Source organism: Myxine glutinosa, chromosome 9, assembly GCF_964187855.1.
Source record: "Myxine glutinosa chromosome 9, kmMyxGlut1.1, whole genome shotgun sequence".
Lineage (NCBI taxonomy): Eukaryota > Metazoa > Chordata > Myxini > Myxiniformes > Myxinidae > Myxine > Myxine glutinosa.
The window spans coordinates 69,711,637-69,736,658 of NC_136269.1; the positions used below are offsets into that span (position 1 = coordinate 69,711,637).

The 25,022-nt window shown below is 42.7% G+C and overlaps 1 protein-coding gene across 3 annotated transcripts in view; it reads left to right on the top strand.

Moving 5' to 3' along the window:
* Nucleotides 1-25,022, top strand: part of LOC137435329 (ras GTPase-activating protein 3) — a 267,088-nt gene that overhangs the window by 235,550 nt on the left and 6,516 nt on the right. For all 3 annotated transcript variants that reach the window (XM_068129019.2, XM_068129020.2, XM_068129021.2), the window contains 10 exons: nt 360-483; nt 5,538-5,644; nt 5,806-5,883; nt 6,075-6,149; nt 6,295-6,368; nt 6,730-6,836; nt 7,164-7,246; nt 12,443-12,648; nt 12,772-12,875; nt 14,714-14,900. In XM_068129019.2, the coding sequence (XP_067985120.1) occupies nt 360-483; nt 5,538-5,644; nt 5,806-5,883; nt 6,075-6,149; nt 6,295-6,368; nt 6,730-6,836; nt 7,164-7,246; nt 12,443-12,648; nt 12,772-12,875; nt 14,714-14,900 (1,145 nt within the window). The remainder of the gene's footprint in view (nt 1-359; nt 484-5,537; nt 5,645-5,805; nt 5,884-6,074; nt 6,150-6,294; nt 6,369-6,729; nt 6,837-7,163; nt 7,247-12,442; nt 12,649-12,771; nt 12,876-14,713; nt 14,901-25,022) is intronic.

Sequence of the window (25,022 nt, forward strand, 5' to 3'; positions counted from 1 at the left end):
TGTTCACCAATGAAAAGCTCGAAGCTGATTGTTTCTTGTTTTTTTTATTTTTATCAAAAGGTCAAAGGTCCAGGCTGCATAAAATCGTCAATTTCCATACAATTCACTTGAAATTTCAGCAAGGCTTGCATATTGGGTCACAGAGGCATATTACTTTTGAGGTCAAACAGGGCAAGGTCCCTAAAATCATCGATTTTAGAATTTTCTTTTTTAGCTGTTTTCATCATGTTTAGCATACGGAGAAAGAAGTTTCAACAAAAAGTGGACGCGGACGGGATTTGCATTTTCAGATGCTTTCTAGTTATTATTGTCCTCATTTCATGCCAAATTTTCTGCCTTTTCCCTAAATCTCCTGCCAGAAAAACTTGAAGCAATATGTGACGCAGGTGTTCAGAGCTGTCATGGATTCTGCAAAGCACTGTCCAACCGTAATGTCTGACATCTTCTTTTCTCTCCGCCAGTCGGCCATTAAGCATTTCCCAGGTGCACTTCTTACTTCTTGAACTCGTACTTTTGGCTGTTTTATTGCTTTGAAAATAATCATCATGTCGGATCTTTGAATCCAATCTGGAATTTTATGAAAGCAATATCGTTCATGGCTCTTTATTTAAGGCCTTGTAGTATGTACTAGTTGTCCACTGCATTTTACCTTCTTGTATTATGTAAATGAACTTTAACAAACCATCACCTCAACTTGTGATTGTCTTATTTGCAGTGTCATTCTTGTAGTGACAAAACCAGTGATTTCCAAACCTACTGCCTGATAAGTGATTGAAGTTTGATCTTTCAAGGCAAATGTTACATCGTTACATTGAAAGAAAGTCCTCATTGAGGACACAGCCCCAAACCACACGTTCAAAGATGTGATGTGTAGAGTTTACATTTAAATAAATAAATATAGAAAGGTAAAAGTATTAAATAAATAATCCAAGCTGGTATGTCGGCAGCAGTGATGGTGGTGTCCACAAATAAATAATTAAAAGTTGTGTGTTGATAATGGAGATGGTAAATTGAATCAAAATAAATGATTACAAGTTTTATGTGGGTCTCAGTGACCGTAAAGTGTATAAAATAAATAATCCAAAGTTTGTTGATAGTGGAGATGATAAAGATTTGGATTATTGCAGTGGAGATTATTGCACACTTTGTATTATTGCAGTGGAGATTATTGCACACTTTGTATTATTGCAGTGGAGATTATTGCACACTTTGTATTATTGCAGTGGAGATTATTGCACACTTTGTATTATTGCAGTGGAGATTATTGCACACTTTGTATTATTGCAGTGGAGATTATTGCACACTTTGTATTATTGCAGTGGAGATTATTTATTTGTACTAGAAATACATCCATACTATAAGAGAGCCGTTTGTGTGTCGCATTTTCCTCAGATAGCTGAACGTATCTTCGTCAAACTTTCAGAGGTACATCAGTGAGTGCCGGGGAGTGTTTTAGGCACAATTTGTAAAAAAATATAATTGGAAATAGGTTCCAACTTTTTGCATTTTTAAAAATCGCTCTTATGTGCCCGAGCCTTTGAGGCTATGTGAAAGGTAATATTAAATTATCCCCGATTGGTATGTGTGTGTGTGTGTGTGTGTGTGTGTGTGTGTGTGTGTGTGTGTGTGTGTGTGTGTGATATATATCATATTGAATATAAATTTTCCTTATTGGGTATAGGTAGGAAAGTGTTTTAGGCACCTACACAAAAAAAAACAGAAAAAAAAAAAATTCTTCAAAATGCCAACAGGATTAGAACATCACCAGGCAATCCCAGACACTCTCGCTAGTGCCATATAAAAAAAACACTGATATCATAAAATATAAATAATTAAAAGTGCAATGCTGATAGTGGAGATAGTAAAGTGTATATAAATGAATAATGGTTGCCAAAAACATATAAAATCCTGTACTATCCCTCCCATTATTGTCAACATTATTGTCATCGATTTTTATAAACATTTATGATGAGAATATTCGCAGGGATACCTGGTGTTGCCCGTTGCTTTTCTAATCCTGTTAGCATTTTGAAGAAATGAAATTTAGATTTTTTTTTGTGGGGGCCTAAAACACACCCCTACATCCACTAAGGAATGAGGTCAGAGATCATTTAGTATGACCTTTCACATAACTACAAAGGCTTAGGCACTACAGAATGATGAAAGATTTTTTTTCAAAACTTCCAAAAAATATTTTGCCTAAAACACTCCGCACTCAGTGATGAACCTCTGAAAGTTTGACAAAGATGTTTGGCCATCTCTGAGAAAAATGGCGACACACACAAACGTCTCTCTTTTTACCCATAGGGCAAAGCAGTCTAGAACAGTGTTTGTCCGTCCGTATGTTTTGATGTATGGATGTATGGATGTATGTATGTATGTCCCCTCAAACGTATACCAATCAGAGCTGAGGATCTGGTCACATGACATGGTGATGTGATTACGTCTGATGTCATCACGGCGTACAACGGCTGACTCCACACTCCGGCATTTTAATTCCAATTTCGTTCAGGCCGAACATATCGCCGAACATATCACAATCGCCATGCTCTACCTTTACGTTTTTCATTCAGTGTGAAACACAAACAAACCGATTGTTAAAATGATCATCAAATATCAAAAACATAGACGTCATGGATCTTTCAACGACACAGTATGTATAGGCCTTATGCTTCATGCCTTCATGCCTCACCTTTAGGCCGCTTCGGACAAATTATCCCAGGTTACTTAATACAGTAGTGTTGTTTTCATAATAATTATAATAGCGTTAATACTAATAATATCGTAAATATAATCGTAACACTGCAATCCCTTTGTCGTTATTGCAAAGTTTCTAGATTGAAGCGGTGTATGGTTCATGAATGAATGATAAACGGTGTACGGTACAAATAATGCGGAAGTAAGGAATTAGCCTTGGTTTTTTTTTTTAGTAATATAATTTTCAAAATAATGATAACGTAACGTTAAGATTATAGTAAAGCAAATCATCACACTAATCCCTTTGTAGTGACTGCAAAGTTACTGGAGGTTAAAATATATCATCTTCTATATATTAAAGTAGCCGCAGTTTTGTGTCCGTCCGTCACGCTACGTCATTGTGTCTATGATGTCATTACGACGGCTGACTCCACCAACCGACATTTTGATTTACTCGTTCACCCGCTCACTATGGGAGCGGTAGGAAGGGTCATTCCTTTTTGGGGTATATAGATTACAGTCTATCTATGGTTGGGTCTCAAGAACATTGAGTGTGTGTTCACTTACCAAGTTTATTGTGGAGAGATCGCCAAGTGTTTTAAGCATTCCAGCAAGCACTCCATTCAAAACCATTAAGGAACGGCTGGCTTGGCAAGCGCTAGCTAGCTGCTTGGTAAATTAGCACACCCCGGTCTTCCTCCTTTTCAGTTTTGTGTTGAACAGCAGGAAAATTGGGTTTCATTGGTGGGTTTCAAAAGGCCGCTACGAAAAGCGCCACTTTTTCCGTGGCAGGAAGGGTCATGTTATTTACCCAACCCTTGTGGGGTGTATAAATTACAGTAGATCGGCGCTCAGTTCTGTAAGTAAAACTTACCTCACGGATGTCGGGATTCCTCCAAATGTATTTGCTTAATGTTATAAACAGCATTAATGACTGTTTAAAAAGCTAATCATATGTGTTTGTGTTTTATAATATTTTACAAGCCCAGCTATGCTGCTGTTAGACTTCCGGTCTTGTTTTATATACGAGTATGTATGAGTGGGCCCGTTGGTCAATTAAACAAAATTTTGATTGGTCTTCACGGCGTTTTAGGATACCTGCCTACTGTACTGCTTGAGCAATAGTTTTCCTTTCACCAAGCCCAGATGTGCTTGCACCAGGGCAGGGATTCTTTGTTTGTTATTATTATTATTATTATTATTATTATTATTATTATTATTGCCAAATGATACTACTATTATGATTGTTGTTAATATTATGAGTATTAATTAATATATGCTTTGTGACAATTTTATCATTCTTTTTGTTATTTATTTTGTAATTAGAATGCCATGCCGTGGAAGGACGTATTAAGCTGCTTTATACACCTCAACATGGTGTGTGTGTGTGTGTGTGTGTGTGTGTGTGTGTGTGTGTGTGTGTGTGTGTGTGTGTGTGTGTGTGTGTGTGTGTGTGTGTGTGTGTGTGTGTGTGTGTCACGTGAGTTCCTCCAGATTTATTTGTAGTTAATTCGCCGAATCAACTCAGGAGATAATGACGATCATTTTGGCGTATCACACTTCATATCAGAAAGTTGCAGTAGAACTCCACAAAAAACATGCCTCACACACAACTCGTCCATTTATAGTAGATAGATGGCGAAGGCTAATTACCTCCACCACCAAAGGTGGATGGAGGTTATGTTTTCACCCCTGTCCGTTTGTCGGTTTTTGTTTGTTTGTCTGTCTGTGAACAAGATATCTCAAAAAGTTGTGGATGGATTCGGGCGAAATTTTGCAGAGATAGTGTATGTGACAAGGATGAAATGATTCGATTTTGGTGAAGATCCAGATCTGGATCCACCTACTAGAATTTTTAAAGTGATTATTCACCATTGGGGGATGCGGCCAAAAATGATATATAGCAGGATATCTTTAAAAGTTATGGACGGATTTGGACGAAACTTGGTGGACCGGTTGGGCGTGTGACAAGGACGAATCAATTCGATTTTGGTGAAGATTTGACTATGGATTTGGATACGATAATTATTTAATTTTCTAAGTAATTCTTCACCATTGAGAGATCTGGTGAAAAGCGATAAAGAACATGATATTTAATAAAGTTGACGAGTTGGTTTGGTAACGAGAACAAGCCGATTAGATTTTGATTCAGGTCCGAATCCAGATCCGGCCTATCAGTGGGATACAAAACATAAACTGTTCAGCCTGGCGGAGGTTTGCTCACTACCGTGTGCCGTTCTACTTAATAATTGGGTCGAAAAGGGCAAAGTCAGAGTAAGTCGAATAGGCCTTATCAGCCCGAACACCACTCTGCTGTGTGAGATGGCTTCTTTTTTTTCTTTTTTTTAATCGCTTACGTGTTTCTTATTTTATTTACCATTGAGCTGCAGTGTCTGTCCAGGTCATAACATTTTTGCCACTTCATCAGCTTTTGTCATCAAATTTTCAACAAACTTTATTTTGAGAATATGGAGAAGAGCGATTAATAAAATTTGCATTTTTTAAAAGCGGTTGTTTTTGTCAACTTTCGTTTGAGTACAAAGCGGATGTGGACCGTCTTTGCATTTTGACATGCTTCCTCGTTATTATTGTTTTGCTTTTCAATAAACTTTTGTCAAGTGACAAGTTGACAAAAAGATGTAGGTGGCAAGCTGAATTTTGGATTTAAAAAAGTATTCCCTGGACTGCATCTTTGGTTTGGATTCGCTGATTTTGAAAATTAGAATTGCTCTTTTAACTATGTTATTATAAAGAACAAGCAAACTGTTTATTTTAAGATGGCTTGCATTTTCATTTTTGATGTGGAACTGGTACTCTTATTCCACCTGGGTAACATCCAGATGATCCAGATGTGAAGTACACAGCAGTTAGCAGCTTCATCTTCCTCCGGTTCTTTGCACCCGCCATCCTTTCTCCAAACCTTTTTCACCTGCGGGACCACTGTCCAGTGAGTCTTTGTCAGATGAGAGAGAGAGAGAGAGCTGCATTTATGATTTAGTAATAGCAGCAGTGGCAGCAGCAGCTTCACCGCCTTCAGGTTTTTGACTCGAACAAAGATTTCATTACTGTAAGGAGGGTTAACCTTTGTTTGTGTTTTTTTGTTTTTAGGACCAGCAGACATCTCGGACCTTGAAACTAATTTCTAAAACCATTCAGGCCTTTGGCAGCCTTCTCAAAAGCCGATCAGTAAGTCTTAGCCCTCAACTCTCCACACAGTTTTCAATGAAATCTGTTCTCAATTCACAGTTTTTCTCATTTCCATAATGTTAGCAGTTCAAAACTCTTGTTCAAAACCATTTTTTTTAATGGGATGAACTTCAAATGACATGCTAATGCGGAGCCTTTCCCGACGGCTATATTCTCTCCTTTGCTTACAGTGCAACATGAAAGAGCCCTTTATGGCAGAGTTTTATGAAACTTTTGATGATGACTGCAGGCAAGATGTGAAGAATGTAAGTAATCCTTTTATGATCCTTAGCCTTAAGCATGAGGCAAAGACGTCCCATCTAGCTTTATAACGTTTGAGTACTTCGGGTTTGGTAAGGAATTATTTCCTGACAAAGCAATAACATTTGCCTTTCCATTGTCCACCCATAGTTTCTGGATTTGATCTCACTGTCTGGGAAAAGAAACACCATTATTAGGGATCAGGAAATCGTCCTTAAGGAAGGGTAAGACCAAATCAATTTCTGTATTGTAATAATATTAATATATTTTACATATGCAGTTTGTTTTGGTACTTTATTTTAAGCCATCCAGGATTTGGTGAGAGATGTGGTGTCTAGCTCTGCCTGGTTTCAGAGTAGTTGATTTATTTGAAAGATGTGCTTGAGGAGTTGCAGTGAAACTATCACGACTGTCTGCCTGCCTGCTGTGACGTCACCCACTCGTAAACCTGCAATATCATGCTGTCTGCTCTGTACATAATAAAATGGGCAGGATAGAGGATAAACCTCTTCACAGGATAAAGATAAATCCTTTGTACAGGATATACAACAATGCAATTGTCATTTGATTTGATTTTCTCTGTAGGAGGGTAACAAAGAGGGCACAAGGCAGAAGGAAACTGAGCCTTAGGAATTTCAAAGAACGTTGGCTCCGTCTCACCAATCTTCACCTGTCTTACCATCGGACAAAAGGTGGAACTGTCCTCTTCTGTTCCTAATATTTCTTTTTAAAATATTTTCCCAGCATGTCATTAAATTCCTCTCCCTTTGTTGTTGCCTCGTTGTTGAAAAAAACCATTGTGTCCATCTGGTGTTGCACCAATGTTTGGATGAGTTAATATGATGCTGATGTCGTTAGTCATGGTGAATGTGACCACTGATGTACATGCAGTTCTTTCTTTGAACTCGTTTGTATTCTGCTGGCTGATTGTGAGTTCTCTATGGATTGCTTATTGACAAGGAGATGCTGCATCCCTGCAATCATGCACATTGTGATTAAAGGTTCCTTTGTGCTTGTAGATTCTCCACCCCTCTGTATCATCCCATTGGAGGACATCCTTGCTGTGGAAGGAGTCGAGGAGGAATCGTTCAAAAAGAAAAATGTATGTCGTATCATTTGTCTTCCCTGGGTTAAGGGGATGCCGGTGTTTCATTGTTGACATCTGTGCCCACCTTTAACCTTTATATAGTATTGGCATGTCTGCTTGTCTTTGCCTGGTTGATCTTGCACTCTTGATGAACATGCTGTAGCTTAAATGTGTTTTTGAAGTTACTTTTCAAGTAACTCTTCTGAACATGCCAATTCAGCAGGGATTTTCAAAAAAGATTGAATTTGAAAAGAAAAGAAAGATTGAAAACTCCGCCAGTGAAGGTGGACCGAGGTTATGTTTTCACCACAGTCTGTCTGTCTGTCTGTGAGAGCAGGGTATCTCAAAATGTTATGGACAGATTTGGTCGAAGTTTGGTGGACTGGTTGTGTGTGTGACAAGGGCAAATTGATTCTATTGATTGAAAGATGACAAATTGAATTGGTTTTTTTAATAATACTAGTGATTCTTCACCATTGGAAGATGGGGCCAAAAACGATACACAGCATGATATTTCAAAATATTGTGGACGGATTATGACAAAACATGTGAAGTTCTGTATGACAAGATGTATGACAAGATGAGTGGGTATGTGTCTTGTCAAAGTATGACAAGATGAGTGGGTATGTGACAAGAACGAGCTGATTCGATTTTGATTTAGGTCCGAATCCAGATCCGGCCTATCATTGGGATACAAAACGCAAACTGTTCAGCCTGGCGGAGGTATGCACTCTACCAAGTACTGTTCTCATCATCCAATGTTACTGTAATGTTGCTCGGACCAGCTTCAACTGCAGGTATCACAATGTGTGTGTGTGTGTGTGTGTGTGTGTGTGTGTGTGTGTGTGTGTGTGTGTGTGTGTGTGTGTGTGTGTGTGTGTGTGTGTGTGTGTGTGTGTGTGTGTGTGTGTGTGTGTTGCAGGAGTGGGTCATGAGTGGGTGTGGTTTTGCATGAATGGTTTTGCATGTTTGCATGAGTGGTGCATGTTGGTAAGGGTAGGTGGTTGGTTGTGTGTGTTGTTTTTTGTTTTTTTTGTTGCTATTATTATTTCTTATTTTGTGTATGCAAGTGAGAGTGGGTGAGGGTGTGTGCTGTTGCATGAATGAATTTTTGCATGAGTGTGCGTGTTTTTGTATGTTGAGTGGTGTATGTTGTAAGGGTAGGTGGTTGGTTGGTGCTGTGTGTCGATGTGTGTGTATGAATGATCTGGTGTGTTTTGTTGGTGAGTGGTGAAGGGTATAAAGGTGGGTGTTTGAGTGTTCCACCATGTTTGTTTGGTGCTGTGGATTCTGGATGTGGAGGTGTTGTTGTTGTAGTCTGCGTTCGCACTGGCTGGGGGTGGGGGTATGTACGCATCCAGGTGTAGTTGCTGCATGTGGATGTGTACGTGCCCCTGCTGGCCCACCTTAGCTGACCATATCGAGGTTGAAGGGCCGAAACCGGATGATGCTGAGGACCTCGACTGAGGACCCGGTCAGTGTGGCACACTTGTGACCAGGTGTGTTTTGAACACACACATATATATATATATATATATATATATATATATATATATATATATATATATATATATATATATATATATATATATATATATATATCGTCTCTCTGTACTGAGTACGTTTTTGAACAAAGCAGCTGTCGTTTGTTGGTATTGTGATTAGATATGAATGTGTTGTACATAAAAACAGTCATTCTATGATCAACTGCAAAGTGTAGAAAGATTATTATAGATTGATCAGAATACTTCACAGAGTCTCGAGAAAATAGATTTTGATAGAAGAGGAAAAGATCTGCCAAAAGCAATTATGTATATCTTGTGAAAAGCCTTTGATTCTCGTTTCTTTTCAGCTACAGTGTAGGATATGATTGGGGCGATGCACACAGGATATGCACAAATAATGAGTAATTGCAATTGAGAGATTTATATAAATACTGAATATACAATGCGTTATTGCAGCAAGTTCTATAGTCCATTAGTATTCGGTATGCGAGCCCGTTGCTTTATTTAGAGTATGACACATTGTTCCCATGCTCTCATACAGTTTTTTTTTTTTAAATGTATGACTGTGAAATGTTGTTCCAATTATCCTGTCACACATTCCACTGGACTCATTTGTAAACAGCCCCTTATTTCATCTTTGATCATCCCACTGTTTAATTTTTGCGGCCTATTTCAGACTTTTTCATCTGGTTGCCTCTCCCTCGCAAAAGTTTTTGGCAGCTGCACATCCATTGAGAACACTTTGCGCTAATTTGTGTCTCACCGTTCTTGAAGAAACATTAACGGCCCTACTTTCAGCTGGGTCATTCACAAAATCTTTGGTGGATTGTAGTTTACTACATTGAATTTATCGTATCTCATGCCCTGAGATACTCAACATTACTTCTGGAGAATTTTCGTTCTTTATAAGAGCATTAGACCCTGGTGTTGGGCTAGCGGCTAGGGTGCCAGCTTAGGATCCTAGGATCCTGGGTTCGAATCTCGGTCGATCGCTGAATTAACGCCAGGGGGTTGACTCAGCCTGTCATCCTTCGAGGTCGGCTAATTGAGTACCAGTTCACTGGTAATTCCCTGCTTGTCGTAAAAGGCGACAAAAAGGGTTGGCGGCAGGAAGGGCATCCGGCCGTAAAACATTGCTTCAAAAAGGGGACCAAAAAAACAACAACCACCACGGTCCCCGAAAAAGGCCAACCCCCGCTTTGCGGGGAAAAACTGGCCTCTAAACGGTGGTTTTTTATGTAGAATGATCATAAAGATTAACTGATTCGATTTTGGGGTCAATAGGTCAAAGGTCAAAGTCTGGAATAGGTCTATAACTTGAGAACGGCTGAAGTGATCTAATTCAAACTTGGTACAGGTATGTATAACATTGTAAAGATTAAGTGATTATATTTTGGGGTCAAAGATCAAAGGTCAAAGTCTGTAATAGGTCTATAACTCGAGAATGGCTGAAGTGACCTAATTCAAACTTGGTACAAGTATTGTCATGATGTAATAATGTGGGCGGAGGCATATCGGTCGACGTCGTGACATCGAAGAGTGCCGTTCTAGTTTGAAGATTGAATTGAAGTTATTATCAGATGAATCTGTAATGTTGCTAGGACCAGCCTCAACTATTGGTATTTAGTGGGGCGGCTTAGCCCAAATATTCAAAAGAATTGTGCATTTTGTGATACAAGCACCAAATTTGGCACAAATGTACATTAATATGTTGCGAACATTTTCAGATATTGGGCCACTTGAAATTCCGTAATTTTTTTTTTCAAATTTTTTCAAATTTCGTAATTTCAAATTTTTCGGGTGACACCGTCACAATTTCGGTCTTCGAGGCCGGCCGATAGGCAAAGTGTGACCGGAAGGGACGAGGTTCTCCTGACCACGTGGCCCTCGATCTGGGAAGCGAGAGGCGTTCCATTAGTGGACGCGCCCCTCACGCCCGACTTTTGGGCGGCCCCGGCAGGCCGTTTGTTTTGACGTTCCGTGACAGGCCCCGCACCCCCACCTCCGGGCCGACCGGAAGCTTGTGCTGAGTACATCATACCTGAACAACTCAGTGAGGCAGAACACAGCAGTGCACACCAGGGTGACCCCTTCACTGCATAAACCAATTAACCTGTCCACTGCAGGGCATATAGAAATGAAGTTATTTTCTGCATATAATAATAATATAAGTTCAGTTCTATATAACAATTTCTGTTATCACCACTACCACTACAACTACCACTACTACAAGCTTTGTCTGGAATTTTGTGGACTAACAGACAAACAGACATACAGACAAGCTGGGATCAAAACATTACCTCCTTCCACCATTGAGTGTAGAGGTAAACATCATGGAAATTATATCATGCCCTAGATTTAATTCATGCTTACCCGTGTATTTGCTTCACTGGTTCACAAGGTCTTTTGCATACATGTAATTCAGACTCTCGTCTTCATTGCTGACCACACAATGTTCGCAACATATTAATGTACATTTGTGCCAAATTTGGTGCTTGTATCACAAAATGCACAATTCTTTTGAATATTTGGGCTAAGCCGCCCCACTATATCGGCCGGCCTCGAAGACCGAAATTGTGACGGTGTCACCCGAAAAATTTGAAATTACGAAATTTGAAAAAATTTGAAAAAAAAAATTACGGAATTTCAAGTGGCCCAATATCTGAAAATGTTCGCAACATATTAATGTACATTTGTGCCAAATTTGGTGCTTGTATCACAAAATGCACAACAGGTTTGCTATGCTGCTACACTAATTATATATAAAGGATAAAACATTATTTATTTATGCAGAACAAGGACATTTAGTATGCAGAATGGGAGTTAAATGGGAAGATCATATCTACAAGCTGACCCCCAAAGTCACCTGCTCAGAATTATCTGCAGGACTGTCCTGTCATCCTTAGTTTGTAGCAGTATACAAAGCCTTCATTCATGGTGACATGTAATATTGCTCCCCACTGTGGACTGCTGGTGCTGCTTCCCATCTTGACCCCTTGAGATCCCTCCAATATAAGGCCCTGCTCTACCATTAGAAGGACACTTCAGGAAGCCGAATCTCGATGTCTGCTTCTTGCTCACCATTGGCACGATGTAGCGGCTTTGCAGTTTTTTTTGTTACTGGCTCTATTATGGTCTTGCCCTTCCTGCTCTTGGCTGTCTGCCCAGCCATTGCCCCTCCAGGTTGCACTCACTTTTGCAAAAACCCTTTTCTTGTTACGCTCCCCAAGTGTACATTTGGCACTACTCCCCTCCATTTTTTGTTTTCATGAGTCCATTGTCTCGAGATCTTCCCTCTTCGATTTAGTCTTGTTCACCACTACTTCCAATGGTGTCTTCCATTTTCCTTCATTGATGACTTCCTTTTTCACTATTGATATGTACATTTCTGGCTGATCGAGGCACTTTTCCCACTCTTCTCTGGAAATTGCCCTCCTTGTGCTGTCGTGTATCTGTTTGTTGGTGTGCCACTGTGTCCCTTTTGCCTAATTTTCCCTTTGATCCATGGTCTCCTGTTCTTCTGCTCTTCTATGAGTTTCTCTACCTGTATGAAATATTGATGCCAAACAAAATGAAAACATTAAAAAAAAATTGAGGAAAAGCTACTAATTCATCTGTGACTTAGAGACTGAATGCTTCGCAGTTTGAAACTTCGAATTTAGCAAATCATTCCTTCAATCTACTCCCACTAATTTCAATTGTCCAGATGTTCCAGGTGATCCAGCCTCAACGGACACTGTACGTGCAGGCGTCCAACTGTGTTGAGGCCAAGTCATGGATGGACGTGCTAGCACGTGTCAGTCAGAGCAACACACGGCTTGAGTTCTATCACCCCGCTGCATACATCAGTGGCACATGGCTTTGCTGTAAGGCGTTGATCGAGAGCGCCAATGGGTGCAAGCACTGCACAGGGTAAGTTGATTGAGCAGGAGCTGAAAGAATATCTGTAAGGAGCAGGAGCACTTGGACTTTGTCCGTCAATCCATTTATCTGTATCTATCACGACACATTTGTTGTGGCTCATTGTTGTCACAGACGGCCTGCGACCAACATTGAGTTGGACATTGATAGTGACAGGGAAACACAAAGAATATACTCACTATTCATCAACAATGTTGATCTTTTGGAGAAGATGCAAGGTATGTTGTGGGTTGGGGTAAGACTGTTTTACTTCTACAATTGCAGTGATTAATGTATTAATTGATTGAGCTTAATATGAGTAATGCTGTTGGTGTTGATTATCTTCAGAGTCTTGGAGTTGGTGTTGGGCCTGCCGCTTTCCTTTTGCACTTTAAGAATCCAGGCACCTCCTAACGTGTTGAAACTTTTGGATTTTATGTAATGCTTTGGGAGAAGGGTCATAATTATAGCTCAACTCATAATTCATCATTATTGTACTCCAACGAAGTACTATTTAGCGACAGTCACAGTGGCTCATTCTCTGTTGAACATGCTTCATACATCATTTACATGCACCAAGTTTCCATCGCAAGTTTATTTTCAAGTTCTTTTATTTTAACTACTGCACCAAGTCGCACAATCGATGTCAAATCATTGGAAATCAGGCCTAACCACATCCTGGAATTAGAACGGCACTAAATAGACTGCATACCTCTACCAGGCTGAACAGTTTAAATTTTGTACCCCACTGATGTGTGGAATCTGCATTCAGACCTTAACCAAGATCTAATCAGGTTTTCCTTGTCACCTACCCAAATCATCCCCCAAGTGTTGTCATAATCCATCCACAACATTTCGAAATATCATGCTATATATCGTTTTGGCTCCATCTCTCAATGGTGAATAATCATTTTGAAAATTAAAAAAAATTCTTGTATACGGTCCAGATATTCACCAAAGGTTAATAAGTTCATCCTTGTCATGCACCCAAATTGTCCACCAAGTTTCGGCTGAATCCGTCCACAACGTTTTGAGATATTCTGCTCACAGACTGACAGGAATGAAAACATAACCTCCGTCAACCTTCGATGGAGGTAACAATGTCTTCTTCTTCTCATTTGATCCTCTGTCAGTCTGTGAAATTGCAGCCCAGCTTTGTTGTTTAGCTCCTCCATGAACCTACATTTCTGTATTTAAAAAGGAAGCACCTTTTTGATGTGTCGTGATGTTGATGCTGAAAAGTCATTCTCCTTAAGTCTCACATTGTGCGCACTCTCGCTCGTTGAATCGTTCAGCAATAACTGCCATTACTGTTGAATACTATATGCTAGCAAGTTACCAATTCTTATACATGCATCTTGAGAGAACACAACTCATTAAGTAAAAGTTGTTGATTTTGCACAGCCTGATAATATCCTGCAAGAGCAGCAGCCACTACTACTTCCTGGTTTACAAAGTGTTGCATTATACTACAATCATTAATGCCAGGGAAGCACCATTGGTTGCAATTTTTGTGCCAGATAATGGTCATCCTGCCAAAATAATGCTTTACAGCTCCTAACAAATGCATCTTTCCTTTTACCTCGTCTTCAAATGTATTTTTGTGGCTGTGGTGCTGTAGTGTTGCAGCCGCAATGTTTTTTGCTGCCTTACAAAAATGTCAAACAACTCTTTAACCAAATACAGAATGGGTGTGTTCTTTATGGCAATTTGTTCACCTTGAATATGGTGATTTTTGAATCTATATATGCAATCAGTGTTGACATTTACCTTGCTTATGGAGATGTGGAGGTTTCTTCTAGCCTGGTTCAGGTATGAAGAATTTTCAAAAAGAAATTGTGGCGAGAGTAATTAATTGTTTGAGAACTAGTCTGAGTTTTGTGAACTAGTTTGAGTAATTTGAGAACATGACCATGGCTATTTTTCTCAAGGTAGCCCTACTTATGATTTAATCTTCTTTGGTTTCAACTCATTATTTACTCAAAAGATTGCCATGTGGATTTGATGCAGGGATAACCTTAGCTATAGAGTTTGTATTGTACGAGTTAGTGTATTGTTCTGTTTTTGCACCATTCAGAGGCCTGTGGAAGTCGTGCAGTATACGATGGACCCACCACTGAACAGGAATATGCAGCTTTTAACATTGAGGAACCGTACCGCATGTTCCTGAGCCTGCGAGATGTCACTGTGACTGTGCGTGAGCTGGAGGAACACCACGAACGCATCCGCAGCACGCGCTTTCAGAAGACCAAGTATGGCAGCGTGTACGTACCTGCCATTCATACTTCATATGGAGGTTCATGAGTAGAGTATAAATGTTGGTTCTGGCTCACCTCAAATTTAACATTGAAGTAAATGGGGAAAAAGTGAAAAATTTATTGACTTTCATTCTGCCTCACCCAAAATTTCACCCTCTTTTGGGACAACCTATTTACAAATATTAAATCCTCAATAGACCTAACTACTACTCATAGGTTCTGATTCACCTCAAATTTAACATTGAAGTCAATGGGGAAAAAGGGAACAACTTATTGACTTAATGGCCTCTAAACGGTGGTTTTTTTTTTATTGACTTTCATTCTGGCTCACCCTTCTTTCCGCCGCCGAAATCCAGCGCGGCTTGGGCGATTCTGCCCCTGTTTGGAGAACACCCAGCGAGGCCTTCATCGGGGCCGAGTGAGCAAGGCTTCTGCTGCCGAAATCCAGCGCGGCTTGGGCGATTTTGCCCCTGTTTGGAGAACACCCAGCGAGGCCTTCATCGGGGCCAAGCGAGCAAGGGCGTGTCGGGACCTGGTTCGCGCCATTGACCGAGTGGTTTGCACCAACCGGAGCTGTTTTCGGATGACGTGCTGATGTCCTTGGACTTCGCGCCAGGCTCTGGGCCGACCGGGCCGACGTGCATCGAAGTCCTTTCCAAGGGTGTGGTACTGACCGGGCCACCGTGGTGCTGACCGGGCAAACGTGGCGTGGTGCTGACGGGGCCCCCGCAGCCGTGATACCTCCCCCCCCCCCACCCCCTCAAGAATTTCCATGTTTTAAACGTTTCCCAGTGTGTACCCTGGATTAGAATAGGTACACCGTATCCCTGCGTGTCGTAAGAGACGACTAAGAGGGTTGGCGTCAGGAAGGGCATCCGGCCATAAAAACATTGCCTCAAAAAGAGAACCATGACAATTACAACTACATATGGGCAGGGAACAGCCCGAAGTGGAGATCGGTTTCTGAGGTTTGGGACATGGAATGTAGGGACAATGACAGGGAGATCAGAAGAAGTGGTGGAAGTATTTGTCAGAAGAAGAGTGGACATATGTTGTGTGCAAGAGACGAGATGGAAGGGAAGTGGTGTGAGAATGGTGAAGGGTAGGCAGGGACAGAAATACAAGTTTGTGTGGCAAGGGTGCCTGGAGGGCGTGAATGGTGTTGGTGTCCTGTTTTCTGAGGAGTTTGTAGACAGTGTGGTGAGTGTGACTAGAGTGAGTGATAGGTTGATGATGGTGAAAATGATGATTGGAAAGCTCTTGGTGAACGTTATCTCGGGATATGCTCCGCAGGTTGGTCGGGGCGATGAAGAGAAGGACAAGTTCTGGTGTGCGATAGAGAAGCTGATGGAAAACGTGAAAGATGAGGAAGTTGTTGTGGTAGGAGGAGACCTAAACGGACATGTGGGAAGGAGTATGGATGGTTTTGAGGGAGTTCATGGGGGTTACGGATATGGTGTGAGAAATGGAGAAGATGAAAGGATTTTGGAGTTTGCTGATGGAGCTGATTTGTTGATTTGTAATACTCAGTTCCAGAAAGAGGATAATAAGCTTGTTACATACACGTCAGGTGGGTCGACGACAACCGTTGACTACCTGATGGTGCGTAGGCGAGATGGGGGGCACCTCCGGGACACAAAGGTGATCCCGGGGGAGGAGGCTGTTTCACAGCACCACTTGGTTGTCTGCGACATAACGGTGAAAGGTGCGAGGAGAGCTCGGCGGGTGAAGTACCAACCGAGAATGAAGGTGTGGAGGTTGAAAGAGGTGACAGTAAGGGAGGCATTAAAAGAGAGGCTGAGTAGGGTAGAGGATGATGTGGTTGAGCTTGAAAGTGGTTGGATGTCAATGAAAGCTAGTCTGTTGGGAGCCGTTGGTGAGGTATGTGGATGGACAAAAGGACCACCGAGGCACTCGGAAACATGGTGGTGGGATGATGAAGTTGGAAAGAGGATTGACGAGAAGAGGAAGAGGTTCAAGGAGTGGCAGAAGGCGAAGGATACGGGAGCAGAAACAGCAGAGCATGAAAGTTATAAGGCAGCCAAGAAGGCTGCAAAGAAAGAGGTAGCAAAGGCGCAGGAGGCATGTAGGAAAATGTTCGGAGAACGCTTGGATTCGGAAGAGGGTCAGAGAGAAGTATTCAGGATTGCAAAGCAGATAGCGAAAGAGAGGTGTGATGTGATGGGGGTGAGTTGCTTGAAGGATGAAGTGGGACAAATCGTTGTCGACCCAGATGGAATTAAAGGAAGATGGAAAAGATATATGGAAATGCTGTTGAATGCAGAGAATGAATGGGATGGCAACATGGAGAGTAACCCAGTTTTAGGACCGGCAGAGAAGATAACTGAGAAGGAAGTTGAGGCAGCGATAAAAGCAATGAAGAGTAGAAAAGCGGGAGGGCCAACTGGAGTTGTGGGAGATATGTTGAAGGCAGCAGGAATTTGGGGTGTGAAGAGAATGACAGAGATGTGTAATCTGGCGGTGAAAGAAGGTCGCATTCCAGTGAGTTGGGAACTGAGTACCCTCGTCCCTCTATACAAGGGGAAAGGTGACCCTCTAGAGTGTGGCTCGTACCGAGCGATAAAGTTATTGGAGCATGGAATGAAGGTATTGGAAAGGGTGTTGGAGAGGAGGATAAGGAAGAAAGTGAAGATCGACGAAATGCAGTTTGGATTTATGCCAGGAAGAGGAACGACAGACGCGCTTTTTATTGTGAGGCAGTTGCAGGAGAAGTACATGGAGAAGAGGAAGAAGTTGTTTCTTGGGTTTCTTGATCTGGAGAAAGCATTCGATAGGGTTCCACGCAAAGTATTGACATGGGCAATGAGGAAGTTAGGAGTGGAGGAATGGTTGATCATAGTAGTGATGGCAATGTACAAAAGAGAACGCACTGCTGGAAGGATGAAAGATGGGAACAGTGGTGAGTTTGAGGTGAAGGTGGGAGTGCATCAGGGGGTCGGTACTAAGTCCACTACTATTTGTAGCTGTGATGGAGGTGCTGGCTCAGAACGTAAAGGAGGGTTTACCATGGGAGTTGTTGTATGCAGATGATCTGGTGTTGATTGCGGAAAGTATGGATGGACTGAAGGAGAAGATGAACAAGTGGAAGGAATGTATGGAGACAAAAGGTCTGAAGGTGAATATCGGAAAGACGAAGGTGATGGCAAGTGGTAAAGCATGTGGTGAGGTGGAAAGAACTGGGAAATGGCCATGTGCTGTGTGCAGGAAGGGTGTCGGAGTGAACTCCATTCAATGTACAATGTGCGCTGAGTGGGTTCATCAAAAATGTAGTGGTCTGAGAGGGTCATTAACCAGTGTGGCAGCTACATTCAAATGTAAGGTGTGCACAGAGGGAGCTGCAGATGGAGGAAATGTTGAGTTGGATCTTGGAGACGGCGTGAAGCTGGAAGGTGTGAAAACATTTTGCTACCTCGGAGACATGCTGAATGGAGAAGGTGGATCAGACTCGGCAACGGTTGCAAGAGTGAGATGTGCATGGAAGAAGTTTCGGGAACTGAGTGGCGTGCTGATGAGGAGGGGAGTGTCGTTGAAGCTGAAGGGAAAGGTGTATGCTGCATGTGTGAGAAGTGTTATGATTTATGGGAGCGAGACATGGGTAATGAACGTAGAGCAGCAACGAAGGCTGGAAAGGGTGGAAATGCGAATGGTTCGGTGGATGTGCGGAGTATCGTTGAGAGAGAGGAAGACAAATGATGAATTGCGAAAGATGATGGCAATAGAGCCTGTGATGGATGCTGTGAAGAGGAACAGGTTGAGATGTTTGGTCATGTGTTGAGGAAGGATGAAAGTGACTGGTTGAGAAGAGTGATGGAAATGATTGTAGAAGGAAGTAGAGGACGGGGAAGACCGAGAAAGACTTGGCTAAAGATGGTGGAAGAAGAAATGCGGGCAAGGGGGTTAACAAGGAGAGATGCAGAAAATAGGGCAAAATGGAGAAGATTGACATGGGGATCGCAAGGCTAACCCCCGCTCTAGCAGGGAAAATGGCCTTAAAATGCATGTTGTTGTTGTTGTTGTTGTTGACCTATAAGAAAGAAGAGTATGGAAAAATGAGTACAATAAGGATTTCTAAACATCAATTATATACAGAAGAGGTAAATAAGAAGGCGTTAGGAGCTTTTGATGATAAGAGGTTTATTTTAGAAAATGGGATTGATAGTCTCCCTTATGGATATGTGATAAGATATTTTAAGACATACATAAGTGATAAGCATAAGTGTTAAGATAAACATAAGTGTTAAGATAAACATAAGTGATTAGATTTTTAAAAAGGGGGTTCCGGATTTTAACGGGCTACCGCCGCCTTTTTTACCGATATATAAATGATAGAACCAAGCATTAACCAAACTAAAGAGTGGAGGCATAGACAGCCTTGGTATATAAATGGAAAACATCACGAATGTGAGAAATATCAAATAAGTATTATTGAAGAAATAACAGGGGTAAGAGTAGATTAAAAAAATAAGTGAATAAATTTAAATACGAATAAGTTCGAGGCTCTCAGAGGCAACATCCTTGAGTGGACTGAAAACTTTGATGGTTCCCAAAAAATAAATGGGAAAATAATTTACTGCAATCTCAAAATGATATGTGGTTCAGGAGGGGGTCAGATGAGATCATTAAGAGAAGTTTATCATTTCATATTGGCTCAACAGCGATACCTAAACCGAGAGTTAAATTCCAAGATCTCGCGAGATCTTGGAGACGGCGGCAGGGATTTTCGAAGCTCCACACGGTCTCCACGTTTTTCGAAGTTAAGTCTGTTCACAATTGTATTTTGTCGAAACTGTATTTATCTTTCGGTGTGTGAAGTTATTGTGTGCAACTTTGGTTGTTTCTCGGTGTTTATCTTTCATAAATTGATCGTCTGTTTGCCGTGTCGCGAGCAAGGCCTTGTACAGTGTGCACTGTACAACCTTGAGGCTTTGTTTTTCTCTCAGTGGTCCGTCGTTTGTGATCCAATAACTTTCGTTCTCTGTATTCCCAGTCTTTTCACCCATAGCCTACTTCCTTGTGTAAATCTCAACTCAAAAAAAAAAAAAAAAAAAAAAAAACATTTCCTTCTCTGTTCTCATTCGTTTATTCATTCTTATTCGTTCGTTCGTTCTTCGACCACGTGTTTCTCCCCCATTTCCCCAGATAGTTTTCACTCATTAACCTTCAATGTTTACACTTTCCCCTCAAGTTATGTATTCCGTCATATTTTATAACACCTTTTTCTTCTTCTTCTTTAAAAGGCTGCTTTCGACTTGCTCACCAAATCAATTCATCCCAAAAAAAATATCCATCTCCTATAGTGCCTTTGTTCTACATTCCCTAAACTCTCCTGCACTCCATCCTCCATCCAGCGTCCTTAAACGTATTTTTAACTCGAAGGTCACAAGAAACTCATTTTGCAATAAATGTTCGTTTCCCATAAATCGTACACTTTCAAAAATCCAATCTCACCCCTCCCCTCCAAATCTTCCCCATAACCCCTCCCCTCCAAATCTTCCCCATCACCCCTCCCCTCCAAATCTTCCCCATCACCCATCCCTTTCAAATCTCCCCCCTTGCCCCCTCCCTCCTAAACTACCCCCTCACCCCTCCCCGCCAAGACGCCCCCTCGCCCCTCCCCTCCTAGACTCCTGCCTCACCCCTCCCCTCCAAATCTCCCCCATATCCCATCCCTTTCAAATCCCTCCCCTTGTCCCTTCCCTCCCAAACTCCCCCCTCACCCCTCCCCTTCAAATCTCCCCACCCTCATTGCTTCTCAATTTCCCCCCGCTCACTCCCCCTCCTCAAAGCGTCCTCCCCGCTTCTTCCCCCTTCAAACTCTCACCTCCATCTCCCCCAACCTTCTGCCTCGCTCTTCCCCCTCCTCAAATAACACCTCATTGTGGCTCACCCAATCACCATCAAACTTTTTGTCCGCCCCATCCTTCCCTTTCTCCGAGCTATTCTGAAATCTCTGACACACCTTCAACAGCTCTCCCTACCTCTTCCACCTCTTCCACATCTTACCCTACCCCTCCTCCCCCCTGTTCTGTATCTGATGCTCCCCCTTCCTCTTCATTAACGGTATGGACCTCAAACATCCGGGGCCTTCGTTCAAACTTAACCGATCTCTCCATACAGGTTGCTTCTGTCAAACCAGACGTGATCTGCTTAACAGAAACTTTCCTCCTTTATGATGTCTCTGATTCCATAGTATCTCTCCCGGGCTACTCCCTCCTCCGGTATGATAGACCTGAGCCTCGTCCTGGAGGCGGGGTTGCTATCTTTATCAAAAACTCTCTTCCTCACTCGCCCTGCACTGCACTCTCTCCACCTCACCCCCAGGAATACCTCTGGCTACGGCTTCCCCTTCGCTCCCACCTCTTGTTCATATGTGTGTTGTACCGTCCACCAAACAGTGATGACTCCATCTACATCTCGCTGTCTGATGATATGGACCAACTTCTATCTACTCATCCCAACTCTCTCTTCCTCATATGTGGTGATTTCAACTGTCATCATGCCAGTTGGCTGGGTGTGGGTACCTCTCTCACCAGCCATGGCTCCTCAGCAAAGGACTTCTGCGACTCACTGGGACTGACACAATCTGTCAATTTCCCGACCCGGATCTCAGTCAACGGAACATCTTCTCTTCTGGACTTGGTTATGTCTAACTTCCCTGAAAATGTCTGCTGCTCTTCTTCTGCTCCGATCGGAACATCTGATCATGTCCTTGTTAAAGTGGACATCTCTCTGACCATCCTCAGGGAGCCTGCTCAGCGTCGACGAGTCTGGCATTTCACTCAGGCCAACTGGCACGGTCTTCAAGCAGCCATCAATCATCTGGACTGGTCTCCCATCTCTACCACCTCTGACATCAACTCATCCTGGGAATTCTTCCAAAGTAAATTGCTCTCTCTCATGCACAGATTTATCCCATCTCGTCTTCAGTTGTCATACCCTTCCTCCCGTCCATGGTACACGGAATCTTGTGGTGAGGCTGTTGCCCAGAAACAACTTGCCTTCGTCTCCTGGAAAGCAAATCCAACGGAAGGAAATCTCATTTCCTTCCACAAAGCCCGAAACAAGTGTGTGTCCACCCTCAGGAGAGCCAGGAAACAATATCTCTCCGTTCTCAAGACCGAACTCTCTTATCTGTCTCCCTCTTCCAAATCCTGGTGGCGTCTGGTCAAATCCGTTTCTGGTGTTTGTTCCCCCTCCATCCCCTCCCTTACCTCAAACGGCTACACAGCTGACTCCGCACGTGAAAAAGCTGAATGCCTCAACTCCGTGTTTGCCTCTAAATCTTGTGTCCCAAACCCATCCCTCTCTGTACCCACCATACCCAGTCGTACCCTGCTGCTCCTGGACTCCGTGTCCTTTCCTCCTGACAAGGTGGAAAAGTTTCTGTCAACCCTCGACTCTGATTCTGCAACTGGACCCGACGGCATCAGCCCACGGGTCCTAAAATCCTGCTCTGCTGCTCTATCTCACCCTCTCTCTGTTCTCTTCACCCTCTCTTTTGCTCAAGGTCAACTGCCACCTGCTTGGAAATCAGCCAACATCACCGCTTTGCACAAAAAAGGTGCAAAAACAGATCCTAGCAACTACAGACCAATCAGCCTTCTCCCAATTATCAGCAAAGTCATGGAATCCATCATTGCTTCTGATATGAAATCTTTCCTCTTCTCCAATGGCTTGATCTCTGATCATCAATTTGGTTTCAGACCAGGTCACTCTACTCTGGACATGCTGCTTCTGCTGTCTCAACAATGGATGGAGGTCCTCAATGCCAAACAGGAAATTAGAGCTGTCTCCCTCGACATATCACGTGCCTTCGACACGGTCTGGCACCCCGCTCTGCTCACCAAACTCTCCTCCTTTGGTATCCATGGAAATCTCCACGCATGGCTGGCGGACTTCCTCTCTAGTCGTCATCAACGTGTGGCCCTGAATGGGTTTCTCTCATCTCCTCTTCCTGTTCAGGCTGGAGTTCCCCAAGGCAGTGTTCTGGGCCCCGTGCTTTTTCTGGTCTTCATCAATGATCTCTCTGACTCTCTCGAAAATCCTCTCTATCTCTTTGCTGATGACTCCACTCTCTGCCGCTCCATTCCTCTTCCCTCAGATCGGCAGTCTGCTGCCTCCTCACTCTCTGAAGACCTGGACAAAATCACAGACTGGTCAAACAAGTGGAACATGTCTTTCAATCCTGACAAATCTCACACTCTTACTATGTCTCTCCGAAAAGATCGACTGGACAACCCTCCCATCTACTTTCTCAACAATCCTCTCCAAGAAGTTCTGTCGCTCAAGATTTTGGGTCTCACTATCTGCCATGATCTTTCTTGGGAAAACCACATTTCCAAGCTGGCCTCCAAAGCCAGTCGCCGACTGGGCATCCTCCGTCGTGCGAAGTCCTTCCTCGGCACACCTGAGCTCCTCACCACATACAAGGCTTTCATCCGCAGCTCAATGGAATACTGTTCTCCCCTATGGGCCGGTGCTCCTGCCTCACACCTAGCTCGGCTTCACGCTGTTGAAACCAAAGCTTTCAGAATTATTGGAATCTCCCGCGATGAAGCTATCTCTGAGGGCCTTTCACTCACTCACCGCAGGCAGGTAGGTGGTCTTTCTGTCTTCTACCGACTCCTCTCCGGCCTTGCACCCCCAGCTCTCTCTGTGCTCTGTCCCCCAAATATTCCTACAGGTCGCACAAGATCTGCCAGCAACCCTCTGATGGTTAAACTGCCGAAATCTCGGCTCTCCGCTCACCTTCACTCTTTCATTCCTCTTTTCTCCCGCCTCTGGAACAAACTCCCTCACTCCCTTCAATCCCACTCCTCCCTCCAGGTCTTTAAAACAACTGTTCACCACCATCTCTTATCTTCCCCCATCCAAAACCTTGATCTTTTCTACCCCCGCTAATTCACCCCAGATCCACCTTGTTTGAAATTCCAACTTCTTTCCTGGAAGTCCTGGCAGTGTCCATATGTTTTATACCTCTCCCACTGCCCCCTTCCCACGCCCCCCCCAAAGCCCTCGCCCTCTCTCAGATCTCTCGATGTCTCCATGTCTCTCGGTCCCTGCTCTCAAATGTTGTGTTTGTGTCCTTCCCCCTCTCTCCCCATCTTGTCTACCGCTCCCTATGTTATATGTTTTATGTGTCGGTTTGTCTTTCTGTGTGATTAATGTTCGCTCTTTCACGAGCCTCGATATTGTATACAAAAAAAAAAAAAAAAAAAAAAAAAAAATGTAATATTTATCAATATTTTAGATGCTGATTCTGCTTTTAAGAAAATTAAGCTATTACCAAATAATGAAACACAAATATTCGTTGGGTCTCTGTCTGAGTATAATGAAGTTTTTGCTATCATGGGCGAGGGAGAAATTTCCGGAAATTTTTGGTGAGCTCGAGTGCAAGTAAATAAGTTTCCTTAATTTGCCCCATTCACTTCAATGTTAAATTTGATGTGAGTCAGAACCTATGAGTGGTCGTTCGGTCTATTGAGGATTTAATATTTGTAAATACAGACTTGGCATTTAATATGGAATATTTTTTTTTTCTTGACTTGGGTTTACTTTCTGAACTCAGTATATCAATCTGGTGAGTTTCTTTTACCCTTCGGTGATGTCTTTGTTGAAAGAACCATGTCACTGATTGTCTTTCGCAGCAAGAAGTCAATAACAGGATTATATCACAGGTGGCATGACAAAATGTAAGGACAGGTACATTTGACGATTGGCTTCACAATCGGGTATATAAGGGTTGTTGCGTTCTGTATTAGTGGAAAACAACTGCTGCACGTCTACAAAAGTTATTGCCGCTTCCTCTGGAGATGGTCCGTCAACTTGACAATAATGTTTTACATGGAGTGGTGGCTTTACGAAATTCTGGAATGAAACAGCGTGCTATTGCTCGGCAGTATGGCATCACTCAAGGTCAAGTGTCAAAGATCCTGAAACGAAATGCTCAGAGGGGTGTCCCTACTCCAATACCGAGGCCAGGACGTCCACGCAGAACCACAAGGAGAGATGATCGCCAGCTGCACCGGTTAGTCTGCAATGGCAGTACCAAGTCAGCTAATCGGCTTAGGGCTGAGTGGCAGCAACTGACAAATGTGCCTGTATCCA